Raw genomic sequence first — 19,504 nt, forward strand, 5'->3', positions numbered from 1 at the left:
TGTACAGTAGAAATTAACACATTGTAAATCAACTATACTTCCATAAAATAAATTTAAAAAAAAAAAAAAGAATAGCACATGTTCACAGCTGGATAGCTGTATGATCCAGTCCTGTAGGATCTAAGAAATCTGACAGCCTTCTTTCACTTCATCCCAACTCTGTTCCCTTCAGTTCAAAGTGGCAGTGTTTCTCCTGGGGTAGTTGATTTAGTCTGTGGTTCACACCCATGTTAATCTCCTTATCAAATGGTTGTTCAGCCACACTCTTAACGTTCTCCTCAGAACAAGCTGTTCCATTTTTTGCAATATGGATAGGCTGAGAATTTTCCAAATCTTTAAGTTCTGGTTCCATTTTGCTTAGCAATTCCTTCTTCAATTCATCTCTGTCCTCTCACATTTTACTCTAAGCAGTCAGGAGGAACCAAGCCCCTCCTTCAACACTTTGCTTAGAAATCTGCTCAACTAAATATCCAATTTCATCACTTACAAGTCCTACCTTCCACAAAACACTATAAGACAGTTCAGCCAAGTTCACTGCCACTTTGTAACACGAATCACCTATTTTCCATTGTCCAACAGTCTTCTCCTCATATTGATCTGAGACCTCACTAGAACAGCCTTTACTATCAATTTTTCTACCAACATTTTTTGCTGGCATAATTTATGTATTCCTACTAAGGAGATGGAGGCTTTCTCTACGGCTCTCCTCTTTTCTTTCTGAGTCCTCACTAGAATCACCTTTAATAGTCCCATCATGGCAATCTCAGTTTTATCTAGCATGTACCTCAACATTTTTTCAGCATCTACCCCTTGCCCAATTCCAAAGCCACTTTTACAGTTTTAGGTATTTGTTACAAGAGCATTCCATTTTTTGGTATCAAAATCTGTGTTAGTCGGCTTAAGCTGGCAAAACAAAATACCATAGACTGGGTTTCTTAAACAATAGTTCTGGAGGCTGGGAAGTCCAGGATCAAGGTGCTGGAATGGCAGATTTGGTACCTGGTGAGAGTCCTCTTCCTTGCTTGCAGAGGGCTACCTTCTCGCTGTGCCCTCACGTGGCAGAGAGAGAGAAAGAGAACTCAGGTCTCTCTTCTTCTTACAAGGACACTAACCCCATAGTGGGGGCCCTACCCTCATGACTTCATCTAGTTACCTCTCAAAGGCCCCACCTCCTAAAACCATCACACTGGGTGTTACGGTTTCAACATATGAATTTTGAGGGGATACAAACTTTCAGTCCCTAACAGTTCCCTTAGAGATGAAATGGATACCCAGAAAGATTGACAAAGCTAGTTAGGGGTTAATTCCTGAACAGAACACATTTCTAATTTCCTATTCCAGTCCTCCTTCTCTGAAGCCAATGTGTCCCTGCTGAGGTGGAAGAGAAGAGAGAGAGGGAACATATGACACTTAGTCACTAGAATCACTACCATCTCTCTCAGTAGTCTTTTTTTCTGTTATCTCCAAAATAAATTTAATTTCCCCATTGATTTGTTCCTTGCCACAAACGCATCATTCACAGATATTTGAATTACTACAAACATATGCCTCAGTTTCATGCTAAATGTACAATTGAGGTTTCCATCACATCATCCTTTCCTTGGTAATTTTCTGCCCTGTACTGCTTAAATAATAGCCAACAGCTACTATTAATTGAGCACCTACTACGAGCCAAACTTGGCTACAATGAACATATCACATCTTCCTCACCAAAACTTAGAAAAATCAGTGTTATTAATTTCCTTCTTGAAATGAGGCAACTGAGGCTTAGAGAGGTTAAGCAGTTTACCCAAGGTCATAGAGCCATCAAGTGTCTGAACCATGACTTACTTAAACACAGGTTTATCCAACTACAAAGTCCAAACCTTCAACCACAGCATCCTATGCCCTAATGGTGCCCAGTTTCTCGCTGCTACCTTTCCTTCAGGATCCCATGTCCCCCCCAGTAGCTGAGACTCTAGCTGCCCAACACCACTGATAATAGTTGATCCTTCTGTGAGAGACCTAAAACTCAGAGCTGTTTCTCTTAACATGTGCACAAAGGAGGCTTAATCTACTTTGCCAAACAGGGCTTCTTGAGAAATGAGTCAGCACAAGTAGATAGTCTTGACCGTGAAAGCTTTGTTGATCCAGGTGTCAGATCTTGCTTAATACATTAGGATAGAAATCTTTCTATATACTATTAATATAGAGAATAAATAGTTTTCTGTTTTCTTAAGTACCACATAAGGAATGAATATAATATTCCCCGATGATTTAGGGCAGTACTTTCCAAACATTTTTTTACATTAAAATCCATTACTCAAAACAATTTTTTTCCTAGTACCTCAATGTATCAGTCGGCTTCACAGAAGGAGAGAGGGAACACAGAGTAATAGAGAAAACTGTAAAAAATGAACTATTTACAATGGTGCAGCAGGGTTTAGGGAAACCAAAAAGGCTGCTAAAACCCCTGGGGTGTGTCACGGGAGGAAGGCTGCTGCTGGCCAGCTGTCTTTCAGGAGTGTGGCCCCTGGAGTGGGGCACTTCTGCTCAGCTGTTGTCCGCAAACGTGGGGCTGTCACTGATTTGCTCCGCTTCAGAAGGCTGGAGTCAGGTTGCTGTCGACTTGCTCATTTTCAGAAGCAGGGCCACTGCAGTGATATTGTCACTGATTCACTGTCAGTGCTTGTAAATTGATTGGAAGTTATCTTGATTAACAGTGGTTGCTTGTTCGCAACTTAGGACTTTGACTAAAGAATAGTCTTAAACCTTTCTTGAATGTGAGAAATAAGTACTTTCAATTCTTAGTCCCTCTTTCGGTCTTCTACCAGCCAAACCTGTAGAAGAGACCATACAGGTTTGTCCGGATGTTAATGTGTCAAGGTACTATTTTCAGCTGTTGTTGCCATTTAAGTAGCTTAAGCACCAATTACTGTGGAGGAAAAATAGCTCTAATTGCCAAATTCTTATAATTCATTTTATACATTTACATATTTATACACAATTTAAAATATTAAATTCCAAAAAAAGCTGACTATAGAATATTTAGGGCATCCTGACAAAGTCAGTATGGGATTCAGGACAAAATACAAAGTACAAGAAGGAAGTAAGTGATTTTCTTGCCCATATGGTATTTTTAAATGAGACTTTAATTTCCAAGGCACAATTTAAAATGGGTAGAATGTCATCTCATGAGATATTGGTATGAGTATATTTGACTTGTTAAAGAGATTTTTTTAACTGAATGAGGATGCGGGTGAAAAGATCAGATAAAAAACAAGAAAGTGGCTGTTATATACACCATCAGGTTAGAGATGGCCAAGTGATTCACTCAAGAAGAGAACTTAAGCAGGAAGTTTGAAAACAACACCCAGCAGTCTTCACACTAATGTACAGACAAGAGCTATAAACAACAAAACTTAGATAAAAACAGGGCATGGTAGATATGACACAGGAGTTACTGATACTGGGTATGGCAAGATTCCTGATTGGAATACACACAAATGAGAAGAGAGGTATAGGGAAATATCCTGGACTTATAACACTGAAATTTGGACACCTAAGGTAAAATGCACTGTGGAAAATATGTGGGAAAAGAAGAGAGGAAAACATCAGGATACAACTATGAAAATACATTACAGAATGCCAGGCCAGAAAAAGAAAATCAGATTTAAGCACACAGCCCATTGCCTGAAACAAGGTGTTAAAAAAAAAAAAAAAAAAGTAGTTGAATACATAAACCTTAATTTAAAAAGCCCAGAATTGGGAAACAAAGTTTAGTCATGATAGAGGGCTCTGATTGTCCAAACAACATCTCTCTTATTTTAACATAACCAGAGCATCTGACAATTCTTTATATGCCAAAAAAACTAATCTTCCAGAAAATAGAGATAGCAAAAATTGAAATACCTACTCTGGACCACCAAAATGACCAGCAAGAAGGAAGTGATTGATAAAGTGGTAGAGTTAGGAATCTTGAGAGAATGTGATCATCTCATCTTAAGATTGGTGATACCTAGTGAAGGGAACTCAAGACTGTGATTCCAATTCTGCAATTAAAAATGGCTCTGATAAGGGGGGAAAAAAAGGAGCAAGCCTGCAAAAAATGTCTCTTCTGACAAGTTTGACTCTTAAAAGACTGGAAATAAATAGAGTGTGCATAGCAAATGAATATAAGAAATGGTAAAATCTTTAACCCCCCCTCCCAATTAGCTGATGATTTCTTAAAAGGAAAAAAAAAGCTAAAGTCAATAAAAAAGGGTTTTATAAACTACGTGTAGAGCCAAATGTAAGGAAAGGGTTGAAGAATGACAAAAAGAATGTAAGACTTAGCTTCTTTAAAAATTTTCTTTTACCATCTTTTTTTTAATCAAGAATAATCTTCAGTCTAGAAAGTTAAGTGGGGGATGAGGGGGAAAAGCAAGAAGGAAATGAAGCCCATCACATGTACAAATATTTTCAAAGAACAACTAAGTCTCCAGACCTGGACAAAAGCCATCCTGAGAGACTTGGCAGATGGTAAATGGAGCAAGGCAAAAAGACTAGACTGGAAATGAAATTCCTATTTTAAAAAAAGAAAAGGGTAGATTATACAGCTACAGGTTGGTAAATAATGTTGAATCCAAGTAAGATTAGACTGAATTAGTTAAAAGGCAATTTGTAATATTAGAAATGGTGATCTTTAGAAGTAAACATGGATTCACTAGGAAAAGACATTGCAAACTAAATCCAGTTCCTTTTTCAGATGGGATAATGAGAATGAGAGGGCAAAGAAATGGACTGAATGGTTCACCTAGATTTCAGAAAAACATAAATAGCTAATGGTAGTCAAGCGGTGGAGAAGGATTAGAGAGACCTCTTAGGTATCTGTTATGCGTTCAGTGGATTGATATTCACCTTAAGGTAGGATTAGAGTGACTTGATATAGGGTTTTGCCCTTGCCCTCTGCTGTTTGTTATTTTTATCAAAAAAGGTATAGAATTAATGATTTTGAATTTATCAATGCCATTGAGTCAAAATAGTCAATTGTGCAATGCGATAGAATTAGTGTGCAAGTATTTTTAAACAGATAGGAATGACAGCTTCAATCTAAGACACAGTTTAATAAATACCAGACCTTGTTCCTGTCTCAAGGAGCAGAAGCATACACTCTGTGTGAGAAATAAAGGTGCTGCTCAGTTTTCAATTATAGTTTATCATGAAAGAAATGGTAAATGGCAGCTTGCACGGAGAGCTATTATAAATATCATTGCCAAACGTCAGAGACATGCTGCAAAGAAGGCATTACTCCAATCTGAGGTGAGGAAATTGATGCTAAGAAGTCAAATAACTTGCCACAGTTCTCACAAGGAAAGTGAAGAAGCTGAGAATCAAATTAAATTTGTTTGGTCCCCAAATTCATGCTCTTTCCAAGACCATTCACTGCTTCAACATCTAAGTTCATATGGGAGCTGGAATTATCTCATTTATTTCTAACTCCCGTAAGTGCTAATGATGCATTTTCTTTAACATTATCATAATTCTTGATGTTACTTCAAAATGACCCTTCCTTTTATAAAGTGAAGAAAAGTTATCTTTTGATAAGTTGTGTCACTCAATTAGGTTAAAAAAAATTAACCTCCAACATCCATATCTTTCCAATGTGGTCTAGAACAGAGGTTGGCAAACTACAGTCTACAAGTCAAATCTAGCCCGCCTCCTGTTATTACTTGGCCCACGAGCTAAGTATGGTACTTACATTTTTAAATGGGTTAAAAAAAATCAAAAGAATACTTCATGACACATAAAAACTATATGAAATTCAAATTTCAGTGTCCATAAATAAAATTTTATTGGAACACAGCCATACTCATTCATTTACATATTGTCTATGGCTGCTTTCATGCTACAAAGGCAGAGTTGAATAGTTGTGACAGAGACCATATGTGGTGCTCTCACTGCTTTACACTGCTGTTCAACACACTACAAATCTCAGTGATGCGGTTATAATTTGACAGCATTTCAAGTGCCACACATACTGTCATACAGACATTTTATTATTTTTTATTACTAATGAATATTAATTATGTAAAAAAAAAGTAAGGTGAACTTTGAGTGTTGCGCTTCTAAGGCACAGTTGAACGTGGATTATTTTGTTATACAATTATATGGCAAAGCATCATGTTTATTATGCAATGACACTTCAGCTGTGTTAAAAGAATACAATTTATTTTCACATTACCAGACTAAGCACTCATCACAATATCCCCAGCTCACAGAAAAGCAACAGTAAGAACAATTAGAAAACTTTAAAACAGAATATCTCATCACAATAGAATTTATTCAAACACAAAAAAAATGAGAATCAGGGTGCAAGCCACTTACTTTCCAAGTGGCTCATTTGTTAGCCAAGCAAAGAATGCTCTTTATTGATGGTGAGTTAAAGCTAATTGTGTTTGACTGCAGCAGCTAAAAAGTGTGTCCAGAGGAGAAAAACATGTTGAAGACCACTAGCTTTTTAGCAAGGACAGTTGCTTGAAGACATCAATTGCCAACTAAAAGACAAGGCAAAATGATTTGGCTTTTGAAGAGTCAACAGATGTTACCAATACTGCCAGCTATTGATTACTAGGGAAGTCAATACTGAGTTTGAAGTGCCTCAAGAAGTACCCTCTGTGAATAGTCTCCATGGAACAACTATAAGAAAGAATATTTTTAAAGAACTTGAGAAAACATCAGTGCTAATTAAAGGAGAATCTGCTAAGATGTGAAGTAACTTAATGGTGGTAAAGACATGTGGAGCAGAAAAAGGTTTACTGGGCAAATTTACAAAGCTTGTGAAAATGTAAAATGTTTAAAGTCAATGTTTATGCTTTATATTACTCATCAGCAGGTATTTTGTGGGAACTATTTGAATATCATGTTAATGAACTAGTAAAGTCAATGGTGAATTTCATTCACTCTTGGCAGTCTTAACTATCATTACTTCCATTTTTATTAGAAACAGAAACTGAATATCCTGACTTGCCCAACTACACAGCAATTTGATAGAAGTAATAAAGTTTTATTGCAATTTTTTGAGCTCAGGACTCATTTCTGAATGAGTATCACCCTCACCTATTATTAACGAACACTGAATGGATTTGAAAATTAGCTTTTGCTGCAGATTTGATAATGTTTCTTAATAACTTCAACTTAAAAATTACAAGACAAAACAGCACTTATATATGAAATTTATACTGCAACAAAGTCATTTTGATGACAACTAATGCTGTTTAAATCACAAGTTATGTCAAGCTGCTTTAGACACTTCCCATGCTGTCTAGTTAACACGAGCAGCAAGATATCCATTCCCACACAAATTTGCAGTGGATGTGTTTTCCAAACTCAACTGCAGTTCCAGCTACATCTCTGGATCTCAATCCAAGTGCACAGGAAATTTCCATATTACAAAATCCACTTAAGTGTATAAATAAGGAGCATCCATCTAAACTTTAAAAGGAAGTAATTAATCTGCGATGTAATGATATGTCAAAGGCAAATATCAAGAGCAGAATCTAATGGAATTCTATAAACACCTTCCAAATGGTGAATATGCTCAATTAACATCCACACACTTGTGGACTGATAACAGTATATGGTAGTATCTATCTGTATGAAGACATTTTCAGAGATGAAATACGTAAAATCACATTACAGATCAGCATAACAGATGAACATTTGCAATCGATTTCAAACCCCAATTAAGTGAAATATTATCCTCTCAAAATAACTTAATTTTTACCATTAGACCTGTATTACAAAAAATTTGTACTCAAGTGTTCATATATATTTTTAATTTCATCAATAAAAAAGTAGTGGAAATTTGTTTTCTTTCTCATTACACAAGTATATAAAAGCCTTAATTTTGCCTTTTGGCCCATAAATCCTAAACTTTACAAAAAAGTTTGCCAACCCCTAGTCTAGAGCAGTGGAGGAGTGTTCTTCAATTTGAGTAAAATCACAGTATGGTAAACGTTGCTGTGAACAACTGTTCTTTCTAAAACCATTTTCATATCCCAGCAGTATTACCTGATAATACTTCTATATGTAGTTCTTTCTTTGGTTACGATCCATGTATTCTTATGAAGTAAATTTCCTAAGAAAATAATATGTGGGTCTGTATTAGAGATGGTCAGAGAAGAAACTAGTTAACCCAAACATCAGCAAAGCTTTATAATTCAATTTATTTCTCTTCTAGAAGAAAGGTTAGCTTTTAACTCTACTAATCCAATTCTATCACAAAAACCTTTAAAACTAAACAAAAGCACATCAAATAGGGTACTTATGACCTGTTTTTACCTGAGTCCAAAACATTTTTCAAATGTATTCATTCACTATATTAGTGATTTCCAATAATATATTCACATTAATAAAAGCCTCAGTAATAACAATGTTTTCTAATTTAAAACAATTAAGTTTGCCTTTATACTCTATTTTGTTTTTCTCACCATGACTGAAGATATCTAGATTGCCTGCGCAGAATCCACTCACTCTCCTTCTGGTAACAATATCCTCATTTCCTTTTGGGGAACACCCCCTTCTACCTTATTTCTCAGTTCAGTGTGTCCTCTGAAGATGGGAGAACAACATTCCCTGGGTCACAGTAGTTGGCTCGAGGGTGGGCATGTGAACCAATGAAGGAATAAATGTCAGTCTTAGGCTTTTGTTGGAACTGTTGAGAGAAACTGTCCTTTGTTTTGGCTGAGATTATGGCAGAAGTCTGAAGCTGCTGGGTGGTCACTTTACCATCACACATGAAGAATCTCCCTGACAATGAAAACAGCAGAGTAGGAAGCAAAACTGAGAGATACAGAGAAAAACAGACTCCTGAACTTTGCACCAGGACCAAGCATGCCTGAAGCTACTCCTATCACTGGACTTTTCAGTTAAATGTAACAATGTGCATGCCTATTGCTGAAGCCATGTTAAGTTTCTGTCACTTGCAAAAGCAAAGGGTGCTAATGCAACTATAGTCATTCAGATTGAAACCTAATCTTAGTTCAGATATTTCTAGACAGGGCCTTTTAACCCATGCTTAACCTGTTACGTTTCATCTCTATATCTTATTCTTTCTGAATGGTGGTGCTTAATGGACACACACGGGCTTAGTGTGTGCTGCTTTGACTTATCTTACCTTTGGCATCTTTCAGTAAGCAAAGCACCTTAAAGCACCTAGCACAATGATGAACTGTGAGATACTGTCACAGATATATGCTCTTTATCTGGAATGATATTAAAGTCATTCACTTAAAATTAGATTTAATAATATTTCATTTCTGTGAACATCATAATATGATTTCATTTTTGAAAAGGAATGAAATGATTCAGTTTGTTTCCCTCGGTTTATTAGTGGCATTAGTTCTAATTAATTGCTCTATTAAGGAGTTCAGAGAAGTATAAAAAATTTTTTTTAACTTTCATTAAAGAAAGCTTAGATACTTCCAGGTATGTACTCTTTACAATAGGGTTCCAACAAAGCAAAACAAAATCAAAAAACACAAACGAATGAATGTTCCTTTAGCTCTGCTTTTCACATTTAGTAAATTAAATAAACTGAATTTTTAAAATTCCTGTCTTCAATTAGTAAGTGGCATTATTTTACCCATATTAGAGGAAAGGGGAAAGAGCAAGTTTAAAAAAACTACCTTTATTTTTTATTTCTTTTTCAGTTACATACTTTTAAACAGGGATGTGTTTCATTATTCAGACATTCAGGCAATGTTGACTTCATTAGTGTTGACAGAAAAGAAGCATAAAAATGCAAAACATTGTTGGCTTAACCTGAACATACCTGCATTACCTATTATTGACCAGTTTGTGTTGCCAAAAGACTTATTCCTTGGCATTAAAATGGAGCACTTAAAAATATTGCTAAAAAGCAAATGTCTACACACTGGTCTTTGCAGCAAATAAGGGTATTTATAGTTTTAAAATATTTTAAGTCCATAATTGGATTAATATACACACCTTCTTATGTATAAGGAGTTCAGATCATATAAACACTGTACAGTCCAAAAACCCTACTGAGAATAAAACTAAACAGGCTTATGATAAGAAATACAGATATCGCATGTATTTACAAATATCATAGACACACAAATTTGGTCAAATACTGTAAAGAAAGAAGTGGTTTCACATTATAATGGCCAAAACATCCATCTACCTTGCTCAAAGCAAACAAAAATAAAAACTCAGTATGTAACTCCTGTAGTTTAAGACATCATGACAGTATACAAATAGATAAAATGGAAACTGTTGACCAAATTATACAACAAGTGTTTTCTAGGCTGAGTGTAGGTCTTTAAAATCAAGAACTTATAAAGATCATTCATAGATTCAGAGCAACAATGATAATGTCCTGATTTGCAGTATTCATATGGGTGCCTAATTCATCAAAAACAATGCACTGAACTTTTGGCTAATAAGAAAAATAAATTACAAAGTACAGTTAAATTCCTGTAAATGCAATAATGTCAAAAATGTAGATTTATTTACTTTAATTACATATTTTAAATGTTACCTTGAGACAATAAAAATAAATAAGCATGCCCGGAGGCACACACGTAAAGACAAAAAGAAGGGGCTGAGTGGAAGGAGTAAGCAACAAGTTCATGAAGGAAAGGTGAATGTGAGATTCGAACAACATAATTATCTTTCTAGCCAGTCTTTTTGTCTTAACTCTCCTTGCAAATTCTGGCTAGTAGAATGTGACAAAAGTATACCTGTGTCTTCATGGCTTAAAACAAAGCATACTTGAAAAGTGGAATGGGTTTCCTTTCTTTACAGAACCATTACTTTGTTCATATGCAGGCACTTCAAAAGACTATGGGGACAAAGCACCTGACCCATCCTCTCCGAAATAGTTTTCAATCATCACAATTACGCTAAAAAGTAGGAAAATTCCAGAGAACCAGCAAAGTTGGATACAACAGACTAACGTGCGCAGAGGGCAATAGAGTGACCCTGTTTTTATTGTTGAGGGTCTTCTTTTAAAATCAAAGGGCAAATAATTAATAAACAGACACCATTGTGTGGCACATCCAAAGTTTTCTGCTTAAGGTGAATGTAATCGTTCAGCAGCAGGTTTCAGTGGGATCTCCTTAGATTTCAGCCTCATATGATGCGGTGAGATTCACATTTATTCCTTCTCCTTAGTGTATTTTTCAAAAAACTCCAACATATCTCACTTCTCAAAGTATTCATTTCTTGCTGTCTAACATACATTATTATCTGGAAGCATAAAGTTACATTATACAAATATTTTGCATTTTTAAAAAATAAGCGCTTTTGCCACTTCGACAACACTGTACTTCACTTAGTGGTGCAACAAAAGCAGAGCTCATATTTACCACACTATTTGTGATTCATTTTACCACTACCATCTGCCAAACCCATAGAGCTTTTTCCTCAGTACCTCTGGGCAGTAACTGTACCATGATTTCACAGAGAGAATGTTAATATGACTCATGAATAGCAGTACCGACAGTAACAGTGAAATCAATGCAGATGTCACACAGATAATGATCTTCTCAAGGGATAACTTCTTTTAAATATTTGGGCAACTCTGTTTTCTCTGTTGCATTATCCACTGGGGAGAAAATTCCTTGTTGATTATTCTCTCACAGAAGTTATAAAAATCAGATTAGGTATATAATTGGTTGACATTTAAGATACTGTACTGCTTTCTACAACAGGAGGAGAGCTTCTGAAAAATGTTCTACAGAACTGTAATTCATCAATACCACCTCATTGGTCCATTCCATTCAATGATGGGCAAAGCACTCATGTTTTGACAAAACTTTAAAGCTTCCATAAAAGTTAAATTAGAAAAAAATACGAATGTAAGACAACCACAAAATGAAGTATGAAAGTATGACATTTTTGTTTCTAACAGTGAGTTCTTGAAAATATATGTGGTCACTACAGAGATGATTTTAATCACAAGACAGCAGATGAACATGTAAGTAACTCCCCATGATCTGTCTGTGTCCAGAGTCATTTGTGGCGCTGTATGGTTTTCCTTTTCCTTCGTTTGAAAAAGCAGCAGCACCTGCAGATGGAGGGAAATACTCCTTTTATTATAAAAATACTAAAATGTTGCAAAGTAAGGCTGAATCTATCATACTAATTTAAATGCCATAGAAAGCCACGGGCTAGTGCAACATAAACAGTGAACATACCAATGAAGCATATATATTAGTGAAACGATGGCAGAGTTGTTACTATCATTTCATCAGTGTGCCTTTTTAGAATAGCAAGACATTCTATGCAACATTAAAAGGAGCCACTAAACTGAAAAGGCTCTGCACGAAGACTAACTAAAAAGCCATAAAGTTCTGAACCCCAACTGACCCATCACATTCTATTTTAGATACTAATTTCTGGCAATGGCATGCTGTTATATAAAGTTCATTTTATGTATTCTTTCCCTTTTTTCCTGGTATTCATATATGATTGTTGAAGCCATTGTTAGAAAAGCAATAATGAGCCTAATTTGGGGATTTTATTTTCATTAAAAATTAGTTTAGATTCCAAAACTAAAAAGATAAATCCCCAAAACACTCTTCAACAAACATTTTCCATCATATTTACGAAGTGGAAGAGAGAAAATACATTAAATAGAGTAAGAATGCTAAGATTGGCACTTTTAATTCTTTAGAGGTTAAAGAAGGTCAAGCTTATCATGTTATTTTAATTAAGAGAAAAATATGCTTAACATTTAAAACAGCATAATCAAGGTGATTCAGTTTTGCAATTGAAAACTCATTCAGTTTTTGTAGTCTATTTAAGAAATATCTGGTTTTTACTCCTAGGTGGAAAAAATGTAGACATGATCCCTGAGAGAACTAGTTTTTCTCACAGTAAATTCTCCTAGTCATGAGAAGATGCAACAAATGTAGAGCAATGCTGAGGTTGGTATGAACTGAAAGTTAAATGAAAATCACTGATCAGCAACCAACAAAACAAATATACACACAGGTATATATATTCTAAAAGTCTAGCATTCCTTCAAATAAAGGTCTGGCCGTTTTCCCCTTCCATACCTAAAAGAAAGTCAATCTATCAGAATATCAAGATGACAGGTACCACATCTAGAGAGGCTCCTTTTTTTTTTTCCCACTGAAGTCCTTACAAAGATGTTCCTTTAATTCTTACCAGCCCACCTTCATAAAACAATATTAGCTCAACATTTTCAAGCTAAGCATAAAATAAAAGAGACCATGGAGCTTCAGGTGTCCTATCCAGCAAAAGATCATGGAAGATGGAATAAAGGCTAGATATCATTATTTCTGTGAAATAAATGTAAACAAAAATCCACACTGTCCAGTTAAATTACATACTCTCTCCACTCACATTATCTTTAGTCAAAAATAATTTCAGACCATTTATTGTGATTTATGCCATAATTATGAAATCACTATCGGGCATTCAAAACCAAATTATACAATTGCATTCAAGTAGTACATAATGACTAGACCATGGAATGTGAATAATTCAAAATTGTATATATCAGCTGATAAAGATTCAACTAGAAATATGTGCCGTTATCAATCTTGACGGGTTTTACTCTTATTGAGGTAACTACCAGAAAGAATGGAAATAAATTACCCAATCAAGGGCCTTAAAAAGAGACACCACTGTAAAAGAAGACTCTAGCCACAATACATTTTTCCTAGACTTAGAGAAGTAAGTCAGAATTTTCTAACTGTTAGGTACCTAATACTTTCTCAAATCTGTTATATATATTTTCTAAAATAAAAAAGCAAAACAAAAAACTACTAGGAGATAAAAATCATTATTCTAAAAAGAATCTTTCAATTAAAAACTTAGAAAAGAGTTAGAAAATGTCCATATTGCAGAAAACAAAATATTAAAAAATTGGTATTTAAAAGAAAGACCAAATAATTAGAATATTAAATTTAAGAATATGGGCATATATCAATGGAACTTTATTGTTTAATAAATATAAAGTTTTATTAACAATGTTCACTGTTCCTAAATAATGTCATTTGTCTTTTCAAATTCCAAAGTATATTCTTTTAAAAAGTTTTCTACTAATAAAGTGTTGTAAGGTATACATAAGCCTTTTGGAATGGGGAATTGAATATAATAGATGTTTTGATGAACAAGTTCAAGTCTCAGCTTTACCACACTTGAATTAGCACTTCACTTTGTCTGATTTATTTTTTACCATTAATCTGCTTTCAGTTCTGAGAGTTGAGTGCTTCCTATTTCCTAGGTAATCTTTCCTTCCATTGTGTAAGTATTGTTGAACACAGAAAACTACTCCAAGCATTTATTTAAGATTAAATAAGATCTTCAAATGCATTATAATTGTAGAGACCTTTTAAAATCAAAAGCAATCTAAAAAAGACATCTATTTTTTAGAAATAAATCCCACTGAATACACCCTTGCATTCAGTACACCCTTGAAACAGATTTGCCATTTGCCTAAGTAGAGCTGGCATGCTATTAAACTGACTACCACCAGAGGACAGCATTACTTTATGCGATATGAATGCATCCAAGTACAGAGAACAGAGATGCTCTCAAAATATGATATACTTACAGCAGTTAAGAAGGAAATTGATATTAACCTTGTGGCTGACTTCTTAAAAGTCATTATCAAAACAGCTGATTTATAGTCTTAGTGATTAATGAATTAGGTCTCATCTCAATTGCCCTGGGCACTCAGTCTAAAACAGTTTCTTGCATATGGCCACTCTGACAAACGACCGTGTTATTTTCCTCTCAGTACATAGTACTAATCTGAATTTATTTTATTTATTTACTTATTATCTACCTCCACATAGAATGTAAGTTTCCTAAGGTCCTGCTCACAGATACATCCCACAAATGGGCACAAAATTGGTACTCATTTAATGCCTATTGAATTAATGAATGATTTGCCTCATAAATGCAACTAACTTCTAGAGTAAGAACCTGGTCAAAATTCTAAAGCATGTTCTAAAGCTAAAGCTCTTACCCTTGGGCCACAGACCCTAGTGAAACCTTACAAAATACAGATTTTAGTGCCCGTGGAAGCTTTTCTGGAGAGAGATTATTTGCACCAAATTATTAAAGGACTGAATCGCAAGAAGCACTGCTTTCTAGATCCAACTGCCAGGTCACCCTCTCGCGTCTCCATTTCAAATATGAGGCCTCATCCTGGATGCAATGAGCTGACCACTGGAGATACTGAGTGGACACCATGTCATCAGTTCACATGAGAGCAGGCAAATGCATAAAAAGAAACCATGTAATTTTAACTTGGTACAGTTGTGGGGCGGGTGGTATCGGAAACAATAACTGCAAATAACAGCACAGATTCCAGGAATCAGCACATAGAGAAGTTTTCACAGATGACGTGAGCAAGTTACTTTATCAATAAATTAAATTATCTGGTCTTAGAAAATAACTCACACCTTTACAATTTTCAAGGATATTTTCTCTCCTTGCTGCTCAGTGGCTACATTTTCTTATCCACTAGTTCATACCTCATGTGGGGTCTCCTCAGATCTAGGCTACTGACAACTACCTTGGGGAAAGAATAAGCTGACCAGACATTTAAATCATGTTCTTGTCAATGATTCTCTTTTTCTTGGCTCTTTCTTGATAATTCCTTGTGTGGTTACAGTGAGCCAATACGCCCTCACAAGTCAGGTTCATGCTTCTGACCTGATCATCTGGTGGCTACCCTAGAAGCTTTGAAGCCACATCTCTAGTCTTAAATCATTTGGGAATAAATGTTAAGTTCTGCTTCTGATGAACATTAAGGCTGTTGCCTGAAATACTGTTAGGTAGGAAACAAGAAATCATAATGGGTCAACGTCCTAAACTCTGTAGAAAACATGGATGATAATAGCCAAGGTTTTCCTATTGACATCACACCACCATTTCCCGTTACTGACTGCCCTTTTCTTCTTGGAGAATATGGCTTGTCTTCCTGGATTTATGTCATATACTTTCTTCTCAAAAGTCTACCCAGAAACTGAAGCATGTTCCTCTGTCTGGATCTGAAGTTTTTGGTTTTTTTTAATTTAAAATAGTTTCTTCTTGATTTTACATTCTTTTTTTTTTTTAACATTTTTACTGCAGTACAATTGCTTTCCAATGGTGTGTTAGTTTCTGCTTTATAACAAAGTGAATCAACTATACATATACATATATCCCCATATCTCCTCCCTCTTGCGTCTCCCTCCCACCCTCCTATCCCACCCCTCTAGGTGGTCACAAAGCACCGAGCTGATCTCCCTGCTTCCCACTAGCTATCTATTTTACATTTGGTAGTATATGTAAGTCCATGCCAGTCTCTCACTTTGTCCCAGCTTACCCTTCCCCCTCCCCGTGTCCTCAAGTTCATTCTCCCATTCTCTATGTCTGCGTCTTTATTCCTGCCCTGCCCCTAGGTTCTTCAGAACCATTTTCTTTTTTTTAAGATTCCATATATATGTGTTAGCATACGGTATTTGTTTTTCTCTTTCTGACTTACTTCACTCTGTATGACAGTCTCTAGGTCTATCCACCTCACTACAAATAACTCAATTTCGTTTCTTTTTATGGCTGAGTAATAGTCCATTATATATATGTGCCACATTTTTTTTATCCATTCATCTGTCAATGGACACTTAGGTTGCTTCCATGTCTATTGTAAATAGAGCTGCAATGAACATTGTGGTACATGACTCTCTGAATTATGGTTTTCTCAGGGTATATGCCCAGTAGTGGGATTGCTGGGTTGTATGGTAGGTCTATTTTTAGTTTTTTAAGGAACCTCCATACTGTTCTCCATAGTGGCTGTATCAATGTACATTCCCACCAACAGTGCAAGAGGGTTCCCTTTTCTCCACACCCTCTCCAGCATTTATTGTTTGTAGATTTTTGATGATGACCATTCTGACTGGTGTGAGGCGATACCTCATTGTAGTTTTGATTTGCATTTCTCTAATGATTAGTTAGGTGTTGAGCATTCTTTCATGTGTTTGTTGTCAATTGGTATACCTTCTTTGGAGAAATATCTATTTAGATTTTCTGCCCATTTTTGGATTGGGTTGTTTGTTTTTTTGATGTTGAGCTGCATGAGCTGCTTGTAAATTTTGGGGATTAATCCTTTGTCAGTTGCTTCATTTGCAAATATTTTCTCCCATTCTGAGGGTTGTCTTTTTGTCTTGCTTATGGTTTCCTTTGCTGTGCAAAAGCTTTTAAGCTTCATTAGATCCCATTTTTAAATTTTTGTTTTTATTTCCATTTCTCTAGGAGGTGGGTCAAAAAGGATCTTGCTGTGATTTATGTCATAGGGTGTTCTGCCTATGTTTTCCTGTAAGAGTTTGATAGTGTCTGGCCTTACATTTAGGTCTTTAATCCATTTTGAGTTTATTTTTGCGTATGGTGTTACGGAGTGTTCTAATTTCATTCTTTTACATGTAGCTGTCCAGTTTTCCCAGCACCACTTATTGAAGAGGCTGTCTTTTCTCCATTGTACATCCTTGCCTCCTTTATCAAAAATAAGGTGACCATACATGTGTGGGTTTATTGGATCTGAAGTTCTTATCTGTCCCTATAATGACTCACTGGCTCATCCACTGGTTGAGGGACTGTTGGTACCTGCCAGATCCCACCCACTTAGGACTCCAGAACCTAGCCTCTCCTGTCTCGTTGATGAGTATATAGAAAATATCTTTCATGACGTCTAAACTTTAGTTCACTGACAAAGGATTTTTCCCCTTAAAACTCATACTTGAAATGTAATTTCATTTCTCTAGGTCTCTTGATTATAAAAATGAGAAACTGTTTGGTTAGGCAATTAAGTTTAGATCAGAGAGCAAGACCATGTAACTACTCTAACTAAGAACCTGCAGACCCATCCTCACCTTCAATTTCTTCCTCTCCATCCATGTGCAATTAGTTCCTCAAGTCTGAAATGACTTTTAAAATCTCCCCACACTCTCATGCTGGCTTATTTCATAACTTCTTGCCTCCACCACGGCTAAGAGCCTTTTAACTGACTTCTAGCGTAAGACCCTCCTCTCTCCAATCTGCCATCCAAACTTCCCCCATCATAATATGGCCATGCCCTTTTCCTCTTAAATCTCAGCAATGGTTCTCCACTGTCTGAGGCATTAAGTCCACACAGCTTTTAAAATTTGGTTCCAACCTACTTCTACTCTCCTCTCAGTCTCATCCTCCATCAGCCTTCCTTACCAGGCAGCCTGTACTTTAGGAGGAAGGAAGGAAAGGGGGGAGGGAGGGAGGCAGGGAAGGAGGGAATGGAGATTTCCTGCAATCTGAGAAACCCAGGAAGCAACATAAGTCTCAAACTGCTGCTGAATTAATTTTCTTAAGATTCAATCTGATTATACCATTTCTTGGCTTAAAACCCACAGCACTAACAAACGTAGTAAGGTAGATAGCTAGTGGGAAGCAGCCGCATGGCACAGGGATATCGGCTCGGTGCTTTGTGACAGCCTGGAGGGGTGGGATAGGGAGGGTGGGAGGGAGGGAGACGCAACAGGGAAGACATATGGGAACATATGTTTATGTATGACTGATTCACTTTGTTATAAAGCAGAAACTAACACACCATTGTAAAGCAATTATACCCCAATAAAGATGTTAAAAAAAAAATTAAGAATACTGGGAACATCTCAAAATTGTTTTAAGGTCTAGTATGGCATTGTGGGTAAAGTGTTTTACATAGTAAAAAAAAAAAAAAAACCCACAGCACGCTTTCTTGTGCTAAGAAAGATCATGTCCAATTTATTTATATTTTAACGTGCTACTAAAGGCCCTTGGAGATTGGGCACTTAGCCTATTTCAGTTCCCATTAATATATTCACACTCTCTATGTGCACGGGTTAGTACTCAAACTAACCCATTCTTTCCTTGCTCCACATTGTCGCTCAACCTCTTCTTCTCTCTGACCCACATTCCCTTGCCAAATCATACGCATCTTTGAGAACTACTGCAAATGTATCCTTACCCACGAAGACTTCCTGATCTTCAGCTAGAAGTGCATACTCCAGTCTCTGAACTCCATACTGCTAATCCTATAATACCTTGCTTTAGACCAGTGATTCTCAATCCTGGTTGCTCCTTAGAATTGGCCTAAAGGCATTTTAAAAATACTGGTGGGCTTCCCTGGTGGCGCAAGTGGTTGAGAGTCCGCCTGCCGACGCAGGGGACACAGGTTCGTGCCCCGGTCCGGGAAGATCCCACGTGCCGCGTAGCGGCTGGGCCTGTGAGCCATGCCCGCTGAGCCTGCACGGAGCCTGCGCTCCGTAATGGGAGAGGCCACAGCAGTGAGAGGCCCGCGTACCGCAAAAAAAAAAAAAATACTGGTAACCAGACCCTACCACTCAGAAAGTACAACTTAAGTATTGGCATATTTTTAAAACTCCCCAGATGATTGTGATATGAAGCCAGGGTGAGAACCACTATGTAAAAGTCACCGGTGTACTTACTATCTTCTCTAATGGAACGAAAGGGCCTTGACTTATCTTCA

General features: G+C 36.4%; 1 protein-coding gene across 9 annotated transcripts in view; it reads right to left on the minus strand.

The window, feature by feature from the left end:
- Window positions 1-8,091: 8,091 nt before the first annotated feature.
- CSNK1G3 (casein kinase 1 gamma 3) overlaps window positions 8,092-19,504 on the minus strand; it is a 130,623-nt gene continuing 119,210 nt past the window's right edge. For 6 of the 9 annotated variants that reach the window (XM_082837218.1, XM_082837215.1, XM_082837213.1 and 3 more), the window contains one exon: window positions 8,095-12,052. In XM_082837218.1, the coding sequence (XP_082693344.1) occupies window positions 11,998-12,052 (55 nt within the window). In that variant the 3' untranslated portion in view covers window positions 8,095-11,997. Of the gene's footprint in view, window positions 12,053-19,504 lie in introns of all 9 variants that reach the window. The other 3 variants (XM_082837211.1, XM_082837210.1, XM_082837216.1) reach the window with 2 other exon arrangements.

The sequence above is a fragment of the Leucopleurus acutus genome (assembly GCF_964270905.1).
Source record: "Leucopleurus acutus genome assembly, chromosome: 3".
Classification (NCBI taxonomy): Eukaryota; Metazoa; Chordata; class Mammalia; order Artiodactyla; family Delphinidae; genus Leucopleurus; species Leucopleurus acutus.